Raw genomic sequence first — 10,580 nt, forward strand, 5'->3', positions numbered from 1 at the left:
TGATTTTTCCATATTTTGTCATTTTTTGAACTTTAAATGCTTATAAAAAAAAACTCTGACTAACGATTTTCAATATTTTTCATCTGCCTTTGAAACAATATACTAAGAGCCTTCTATTAAATTTTCAAGCTTTTTTATCCAACAAATAAAATTTTATTGATATTTTTAGAAAAAAAACTAAAAAAAAATGAAAACTGACAATGTCCGTAAAGAGCTCAAAATAAGTTAAAATATTTTGAAAATTTTATCGTGTATAAAAAATGGAAATGTAAACATTCAGTCAAAATTTCATGCATAAACGGTCATTTTTTTTAAAGTTACACCAAAAACCAAAATCGATTTTCTCGAAAACAGATTTTGCGTAAAAATTCCCGTTTTTCCTTAATTTTTCTTTTGTTTTTCCCGGCGCTTTTGAAAACTACTGGGAAATTTAAATTTTGACCTCCCCAATGCACCAACGATATTCACTTTCTGATCGAACAAGATACTGAAGTTGAAAATCGTAGCATTATTTCGACTACTTATCGTGTACACAGACACAAAAAAAATAAAAAATAAAATAAAAAAATAAAAAAATAAAAAAATGAAAAAAAAATAAAAAAACACACATCATTGTAAAATCAATACATTCATCGTTCCACTCAGAATCTAAAAAAAAAATAAATTGGAAATTGAAAATTGAAAATGTCCTTAACAGCTCAAAACAATTCAAAATATTTTGAATATTTTATGGTGTATATCAAATTCTCATATAAATATTGTGTAAAAATGTTAAGTATGTTCGGTTGTTTGTTTTAGAATTACGCCAAAAACCAAAATCGATTTACTCGGAAACCAATTTTGCGTAAGAATTCCCGTTTTCCTAACGTTTTCCTACATTTTAAAATTATTAGAAATTTTTAGATACTTTTGACACCCTAAAATACTAAATAATTTCACTTTTTTATCAGAAAAGATACTATGGAAGAAAATCCAAGCATTTTTATTGTTATCGTCCTAAATGGTGATGATAGGTACCTACACAAAAAAAAATCGAAAAAATCACACACCGTAAAAAGAAATCCGTATTAGATACAGACTCGTGACTCCTTCCATACTAATAGTAAATTATGTGTTATAACACAATTTAACAATAATAATACTAGTATACGAATGATAAGAAATAACGGGAAGAAGAATGATGACGAATAAGAGTGCACGGTGAAACGTTACAGACAAAGGAACTGTCGATGACCAAACCCGAACAATAAATTCCTGGTCAGCCTCGAAACAGTGACTTTATCATCAATATTAATGTAGGTATATTGCGACGAAAAATGTATTATCCGAGAACAAATACTGACAAATCTGATAACAATAAATTACAATATGTTTCGTGTACGTATAAACAATACGTATATTGTTTCGTTTGAATTTACAGGTCAATGGTTTTAGTGGTTTTACATTCTGATCCTTGAGTGCATGCTTTCATGATTACAAGCCCATAAATACTTTAACATTTTTAATAATATAGATATAAGTAGTTTTTAATGCATGCGTTTGTTGCTTCATGGGTCACGCCCATACATTATTAGTTTTATGTAGGTTAGGTACGTACGATAACGCGTACAATGTACGGTAAATTGATAAACCGTGTAAAGTTGTCAAATCACAGTGACCGTCATCATTAAATCTATATCCCCTTGTTATTATAAGTATAAAAGAGATATTTTAGGTTTTTTTTTCTTAGGAGAAAACGTGTTATTCTAATGTTGAGTGTCGATGGAGAAAATAATAATACAATTTATACACAAATAGGGTAAAAGGGTCGAAGGGAGAATATTACTATTATTATGAACATCATATTCGTCGTATTTCATTGTGATCGTCCGATTTTAGGCGTAGTAATCGTAAATAATTTTTTGAAAAAAAGAGGTATTTATTAAAAAAGCAGTGTAGGGAAGTATCGTCATGACATCACTTCCGTACACTCCCGCCGTAGTCGTGCCATATTTGTACATTACATACTGTATAAAGGAACTCGTAAAATTAACAGAAATATTTCATCAGAATCGCAATTTAATCCCAAAAATATTTTACCTTAAATATATATTATAAGACAAGTATCTACTAATGAACGCACTTCTGTATTTCCTTCATGGATTGGTTGTATACACGGTGGGCTATTCGATAGTATAGTTAAAAAAAATATAGTTAAAAAATATAAGTCATAACTTATATTTTTTAACTATATTTTTTATTTAACTAATTGTTTTTATGAAAATTGTTTTTGAACACCAATTTTTTTTTACATCTGGACAAAAATGGCATAATGCGTCGTTGCCTACGAATAATTTATTTTTAAACTAAAATCGTTTTTTGGTTGAATTTATAAAAAACATTGTTTTTGTAAAACACAGTATTTGCTATTTATTTTAATAATTGTTTTTTTATTACATTGGTTCTAAAAAAATCACTTGTTCTGGGTCTCAAAGTAATTTCTTTTCTCGGACTCGTCTATCAAGGGCCTCTTTTTCAATCTAATCGTATATAAAAAGTAGGTATAGAACTACCTATTCAATAAGCAAATTAGTGTAAGTGACTATATATGCGGTCGATTTTCAAAATAAAAGAACCAAGAAGTACCTAAAAAAATGCAGTGAAACCTCGGTATATCGATGTTTTAAGGGATCAAAAAAAAAAAAAAAATTCGAAATACCTATCCAAACTTTGAGTTACCTAGTTAATTTAAAATATTATGTGAATGAATGATCGAGACTGAAAACAATATTCGACATACAGAAACTTCAAAAGGTACCGATATTCCACTGTAATATAAGTACCTAACTTACACCAACAGTTCTAATAGTTGGATTGAAAATTTGTTTTTTTCGTTCTTCGTCAAAAAGTCTCGCTTTCACGTGTTTAGCAACTTCTACATGATATTTTGCAAATGGTTTTCCTATATTTGACATATTTTTAAATGTTATATTTTGCGATAGATACTTCGAGAGAAAAATGAATAAGTGGATAGGCATAGTTTGTATTCTTATTGAACAAATACAACGTAACTTTTTCGTGGTTAAACTTGGCAACATGAAAACGTAGGTACTTAATTAACTATTAGACATAACAACAAATCGCATAGTATTAAATACCTTTGCTTCTTGACATTAACATTTCCTAATAATTTCAATAAACAAACAATTAAAATTAAATTTTTCAGTACCTATATTTATATTAGTAATCACTAATCAACAATAATTTTATAAATATATAATATTGTCAAGACTCATATTGCATTACAAAATCTAAATAAACAAAAAATACTATTCTTGATATATATTTTGGTTATTGATAATTATTTTTGATACCTACCTACACATTGACACAATGTGGTACCTATCACGCATAATCATCATGTCTAGTACCTACCTAAGTCTACGAATCGCCGTAGGTTTTTAACTGGAACGTCGGCATATAATATTATCTAACAAAAAGATAAATTTATGGTATTAAAATAAACTAAGTAGAAAATAGTTTTTGGAACTAAGTAAAGGTATTTGTTAAGTTATTCATAATTGCAGAGCTCGGAACTTCATGCATTTGCATATTTCTTAGGAAAATGCATCATATTAAAAAATCTGATTCGATACAAATTCGTTTCATGATATACCTATAGAATCGAAATACAAAATTGTATGTTGCATATTTTTGCATATTTTGCTAAGTTGATATGATTTCGAGTATTTAAAGATTTTAAGCATAGGTATATAATTTTTAATACTTATTAATAACAAACACATTTTAAATACTACCTATACGGCTATACATTATATAATATAGTACCTATTAATTGTATATTTTTTGTGATCAGCACCGTCTTACTTGATATATTTTCAATAAAAAAAATTTATTTTTAACAAGAAGCAAGAGCTCGTGGTCTCCATAGAATATAGGAGGTACTACGAATACAACTAATTGGTACTGTTGATAATTTTGCTAATTTAAAAAAATATTGAAAAAAACACTACCTATCACAATTTTTTAAATAATACGAACTGGATATCCTTTTACCTCCAGAACCAATCATAACCCGTTGGAGTAACTGGAAAATGGTTTAATACTTTACTTTATTATTAAATACTATGAACAAATCTGTGATATTGTAAATATGTTGGACTCCATTAATATTTCTTAAGTATTAAAGTATCAAAAAAAACTTTTTTCTAAGTTTATTCTCATTTAAGAACCCATTTTATACAAAAGTAAGTGCATATTGTTACGTCCCATCTGACGTCGATATATACATCAACGCAGAAACGAATATACTTGATGTATTTGGTTATGTTGTGTATTTATTAACAATATTTTAAGTACAAAATTACAATGTATACAACCTATGGTGGAGAGGCTAGTTGTTTTACGACCTGCCTCCAAATGTCTTGAGTATTTCTAACAGTCTAATCGTTTTCAAACCGATTTAATCATACGTCTAATGAAGAGAATATAACCTTCAATTTAGTTTTTTGATAAAAATTTGATTTAAAAATAAAATAAAAATACGTGTTACAAGTCACTTCAATTTTTAGGTAACTTGTAACAACTATGAAAATTCAACGTAACATTCAATTGAAGAACATAAGTGTTGACTCGTAACGAAATATTTTTAAATGTTTACATGCTTAAAATTTTAGTGAAATCAGAATTTACCTATCTTACTTACCTACTTTTAATGTTAATACAAAAATAAGTAATTGAAGTTTTTTTACCATAATTACCAAATGAAGTAAGAGGGACTTTTTTAAAAAATACCATCATATTTAACATGCAGAAACACACATTTAAAAAAAAAAGTGTCAAAAATTCGCTTAAATGCCAAACTGCAATTTATGCATTGTATGCGTTTTTATGATGTTTTAAGTCACCCTTAGATTTTTTTTGAAAAATAAAACTAAAGGTATCCAATTAGGAAAAAATGTTTTTAAGATTCTAATTACAATATTCTTCTTTTGAAGTATCCTTCAATGTATATAAAATATACATTGAAGTATCCTTCAATGTATATAAAATATACAAACCCCTAAACTCGACATCTATTACTAAAATCTAAAGCTTTTTTGAAAGCAATGATAAAATCACTGTGATCATGAAAAATGTTTGGCTATTTTTTTCGGAGGTAATGATTAGACCAATTGCATGGTTGAAGATAACATTTATGGTCATAAATTTGAAAAAAATATTTTTAATGGAGGTACATTTAAATTATATTAAATACCCTGATAGATAACTTGAAATGTTTAAACAAAAACCAAATTGTTACATCTCACCTTGTAGTTCCAAGTCATCTCGATTGACGGCACTGTATAATGGAAAGATCCACACCTGTTACGGAAAGTCAACGAGCGATTGTAGCGCCATCCTACGCTGTTCTATTCTATTACTATATTATACCTATAGTGACTACATTTTGGTTACTCAATTTTGTCACCACGATCGCTCGTTAACTTACCGTAACAGGTCTTGATCAAATGATAAAGGTTGGTTTTCAGTCTTGTATATTATCTTAGTCCGTGGAGGGTACATAACATTCCCATTCATCGATTTTAGTTAATTACCAATGACTTATTTTATATTAATGTCGAAATTCTTGATGTTCAAACAACACGATAATTAATTCTAAAACATAAGATTAATTTAACTATTTTAGTGTCGGAAATAGTCGTGATATGGCAGGGAAACCTATATTTGAAGTATGTATTTCCATATGCATTGTAAAAATTACATCTTTATCGTATAAAAAAATTATTATAATTTTTCGTTTTTTCATAGAAAAGACTTCTACGAGAATATCAACGACTGGTCACAAATCCTATTCCAGGAATGTCTGTAGATGCACAAGCTGAACAAAATTTTAAAATGTTAGTAATAATAATCATCGCTTATGTGTTTAATCAATATTTATTTGATAATATACCTATATTATTCAAATGTTTATACTTACGTAATCTGTGGCCTGTAATAATATTATTAAAATTTCAAGTTTTCATATGTACCTAGGTACTTATTTTAACTCTAAAATGAATTGGGTTTAATTATGTTTTTTGCTAAAGGTATTATAATATAGAATTTTGTTTAGATCTTATGGCTATTATGTGTAACTCTAATGTCAATGTATTTATTACTAGTTCTGTGACAGATATTGGGATGTTAATACTCTAGAGTATTCTATAAATTTAGATTATCCAAATTATTTAATTTATAGTTAATAATTCAATATTTTAGAGGCGAGTACTTATATATTTTTGTAGGAATAAATTCAGGAACAATATTAATTAATTAACACTTTGAATGGTATCAATATATTTAAATATAATAATTGAAAGAACAGATTCAATAATCTGAAGACAATAGGTATTTTTAAAAAAAGAAAAATTTAATAAATCACCAAAAAGCATGATTTGTGCGTGGACATATAGTTGCAGCACTAGACACATATTACATAAGACCAGTGTCCACTAGCAACAACAAAAGACAAGTGTTGACAACTTACTTAAGGTTAGGTTAGAATAAAAAGTAATAATATTAATTATGTCGGCTAATATTGTGCCCAGTCGACTAGAAAGTTGACGGCAGGGACACTAGTTAGTAAAAATATAAATAAAAAGTTTTGTAGAAAATATAAACTTTTAAGTACAATCATTTTAAAAATGTAAGCTTGGATTTTCAATAGGTAATGTAACTATCATTTGAAAATTAACATTTTTTTAAATACATCTTAGTGTGAGTAGGTATATTATTTTCAAGTTCAATTGGATTTACTAAAACAAATGTTTATGTATATTAATTTAATAATTTGTATGTAGAATATCAATAATATCTAATGTTTAATTTTATTTTTTAGTTGGATTATAAATATGCAAGGCGCTGAAGGTACTTTATATGATGGAGAACAGTTCCAGTTACAGTTCAAATTTAATAAACGATATCCTATTGAGTCGCCTGAAGTAAACAATTTTTATATATTATAATAGTTAATTTATTTACATATGTATATTTTTTTTAGGTTACATTTGTAGGCCAAAACATTCCAGTTCATCCACATGTGTATAGTAATGGACATATATGTTTATCTATTCTTACTATTGACTGGACACCTGCATTAACGGTTCAATCTGTCTGTCTTTCAATTATTTCTATGCTAAGCAGCTGCAAAGAAAAGGTGATTTCATAAATATTATACAAATAACAATATGATATATGATATCCTGCAAAGCTTAAAATAATTTTTACTAGTGGATTAGTATAGATCAGCGGTTCTTAACCATAGGGTCGCGACCCAATTTTGGGTCGCCAATAATTTGAAATGGGTCGGCTAAAATTTAAAACGTTGGTATAATATTTTTATTTTTAAGCCTTATAATATAAATAATAAATGAAACCGTTTTCGTAAATTCACAGTATTGATAATTGGTACAAAGAAGCTTATCAAATTACATTGGTTTCCGTTAATGTCAATCGATAAAGTATATTTATAGCTATAAGTTATAGTATTTGATAAGTTTTTGACCAGCATTTTTCTTAGAATCAACTATCAATGTTGTGAACGTCGTATGGTACTTATTCGTGTAGTCGTGAGATTAACGTCAACCTACCTGTACCCAGTGCGGAATAGTCGTTATTTTGTATTGTGTATTAAACATTTATAATGAGTAAACAGACATCACTTTCATCTTTTTTCATAAAACCTGTGGTAGTTAAAAATAATGAAAATGAAAAGACGGAATCAATTTGGATAAAACGAATTCAGGAAAATACATATGATATGTTTCCATCATATTATAATATGACTGAAAAAAAATTATTAAAAAAAAATGAAATTAATGTAATGCAATGTGTAATTAAAACACATTTGTCGAAATTAAAAAATAAATTATTAAAGTATTTCCCACCATCTCATGATATTCGATCAAACAATATGTGGATTCTTAACCCGTTTTTGCCCTGTGAAAATCATGAATTATCTTTATTAAATGAAAGCCAACTATTAGAATTATCGTCAGATAAATTATTAGAACAATCTTTTAACACTAAAAATTTAAACCAATTTTGGATATCTTTAAGAAATGAGTATCATAATCTTTACGAAGAAGCATTAAAGAAATTAGTTCCTTTTGCAACAACATATTTATGTGAATCCGGATTTTCGACATTAACTACGATCAAAACCAAAGCAAGAAATAAGCTTGATGTCGAACCCACGATGCGTATTTCACTTACTAACTCCATAGAAGCTCAAATTGATTCATTGGTGAAGCAACATCAAGACCAAGGGAGTCATTATTAAGTTCTTCATTATTTAAAAAAAATATTTAAATTAAAAATTATTTAAAAAAAATATGTACAGTACAATTATTATTAAAAGAAATGTTTATTTTTAAATATAATTTAATTAATATTATGACCTGTTATTAGTACAAGTAATATGAGTAAAAAAAAAAATTAAATTAAGAGTACCCAATAGTTATTTTTTATTCTGCCATTGAACATTATTTTATAAAAAGGTCGCATGAAAAATTTGGTAAATATCTTGGGTCGCCACTACACAAAGGTTAAGAACCGCTGGTATAGATTACATTACCTACAAGACACAGCATAAAAAAGTAAACCCTCACTAGAACAAGAATGTAATTTAATATTATAAATGTTTAATATTTTTCAATTTAATTCATTATGTATTCCTACATTTGTCTATGTTTTTATGTATATTTTTTTGAGTGTATGCTGCTATAAAGGGGTAAGATATTATAGGGATAGATACATTTTTAAACTTAAAATTAAAAGATTAAAAGATAATTTACTATTTTGCTTATAAAAGCATACTTTAGAAATACGTAATATTATAATTAGCTTTTTATTTGAAAGTTATATAGAAAAATTATTTATATATATATATATATATATATTTTTTTTTATTGATAATTTTGAACCTGTGCATGAGCAGTATAGTAAGAATTTGGATGGATCATAATCCTGTTTTTTCTAGAATAAAATTTTTTTTGGAAATATATATTATAATATTGAGAATATTAGAATATTTTGATAAAAAAAATAACATAAATAGGCAGACAATAAGTACTGACCTTCGATTGTAAGTACTTGCTTCTTGATGTATTTTTGGAATGTTTATAAGATTTTGAATACATTTAGGCGGAATATTTCTATTTTTAGTGAAAAACTAAATAATTTTTTAATCTTTTGTAGGACATATAAGTATCAACTCATGAGTCATAAGTTAGCTAGTATTTTAATTTATCCAATAATACATGCTTGTAAAAATTAAAAGTACTTGTGAGCACTTAATTACAGTCAACTCGCGATATAACGAATATCGATATAACGAAAATCTTGATATAACGAATAAAACTACCGGTCCCTTGAAAATATCGCGGTATAATATAATTTCGATGTAACGAACTTTCGATTTAACGAATTTTTTTCTCGGTCCCTTGAAATTCGTTATATCGCGAGTTGACTGTATTTAGATTACAATGTGATTGCTTCATAATGTATTATCATATATATATATGCATGTATACACATAATACTATAGGATATAGCAAAAATAATTTGCATTTTATTTAACAGAAAAGACCTGAAGGTGATAGCATATACGTAACAACTTGCAGTAAAAATCCAAAAGAGACAGACTGGTTGTATCATGGTAAGCAAATATTATTCCTTACTAAAATGAACCATGTACATTAAGACAGTTTATGAAGATTTTCTTATTTAATTATGGTTTAATTTGTTTTATTTCTTTTTAGATGACAATGTTTGAAGTACCTATTGAATATCAATTCTATTATTTATTCACAAGCTGTAATATATTCTCATTTAGTATGAAAATTGTGACTTCATGTTATACCTCATTCTAACACGGTCATTAATTATTGTACCCAAATTTTTTTTAAATGTAGATTTGTTAATTATAAATACCTTAATATTAATTACCTTTTGATTTATATGCTCGCTTACTAATATGTATAACATAATGTACAATTTTTTTAAGTGGAGTAGTACCTATATAGCAGTGTTTCTCAACCAGTAGATTACCACCTAAAGTTAAAAATCTCTATATAAATAAATATATCATGTCCAAATTCTCAACAAAACCATAAAGAATCCTAGTTTAAGAATAATTATTAATATTTTAAGATTTCTTATAAATATATTTATTGTAAAACAAATAAACAGTTAAAAATGCAAATATCTACAATATCTGTTCTTTATGTTTTATAAGTATTGTATTACTAGTACAATTATCACTTGATAATTCCAAATTTAGGGGACCTTAGCAAATTCGATTTATAGAGGTTTTCTATTTACCGAGTGATCGGTGATGAAAATTGTATTACATACATACATTGTATTTATTATTTATTATTTAATTTATCATTAATTTATTTCTTCATTGAATAATATATATTAGTAAATAAGGCAATTCAGTAAGATTTTTTCACCAGCTTCAACTGCTATAATCGCCTTCTTTTTATCGGTGAGCTAGTCTATATGTGTATACAGCGCCCTATAGGTATCAG

At 26.8% G+C, this 10,580-nt stretch overlaps 1 protein-coding gene across 1 annotated transcript; it reads left to right on the forward strand.

Moving 5' to 3' along the window:
- The first annotated feature begins 5,545 nt into the window (after positions 1 to 5,545).
- LOC100570490 (ubiquitin-conjugating enzyme E2 W-like) lies at positions 5,546 to 10,165 on the forward strand. The gene is made up of 6 exons (XM_008183152.3): positions 5,546 to 5,732; positions 5,812 to 5,900; positions 6,884 to 6,986; positions 7,046 to 7,201; positions 9,628 to 9,703; positions 9,807 to 10,165. Exons 1-6 carry the CDS (start codon positions 5,709 to 5,711, stop codon positions 9,818 to 9,820), a joined length of 462 nt encoding a protein of 153 aa, XP_008181374.1. The 5' UTR covers positions 5,546 to 5,708; the 3' UTR covers positions 9,821 to 10,165.
- Positions 10,166 to 10,580: the final 415 nt, after the last annotated feature.

Source organism: Acyrthosiphon pisum, chromosome X (genome assembly GCF_005508785.2).
Source record: "Acyrthosiphon pisum isolate AL4f chromosome X, pea_aphid_22Mar2018_4r6ur, whole genome shotgun sequence".
In the NCBI taxonomy this organism is placed as follows: domain Eukaryota; kingdom Metazoa; phylum Arthropoda; class Insecta; order Hemiptera; family Aphididae; genus Acyrthosiphon; species Acyrthosiphon pisum.

Bases quoted from the DNA above. Each gene is read 5' to 3' on its own strand.
- LOC100570490 (XM_008183152.3), top strand. From the start codon at position 5,709: ATGGCAGGGAAACCTATATTTGAA. The intron at 5,901-6,883 runs GTTAGTAATAAT...TTTATTTTTTAG, and splicing joins GCTGAACAAAATTTTAAAAT to TTGGATTATAAATATGCAAG. The intron at 7,202-9,627 runs GTGATTTCATAA...TTTATTTAACAG, and splicing joins TAAGCAGCTGCAAAGAAAAG to AAAAGACCTGAAGGTGATAG.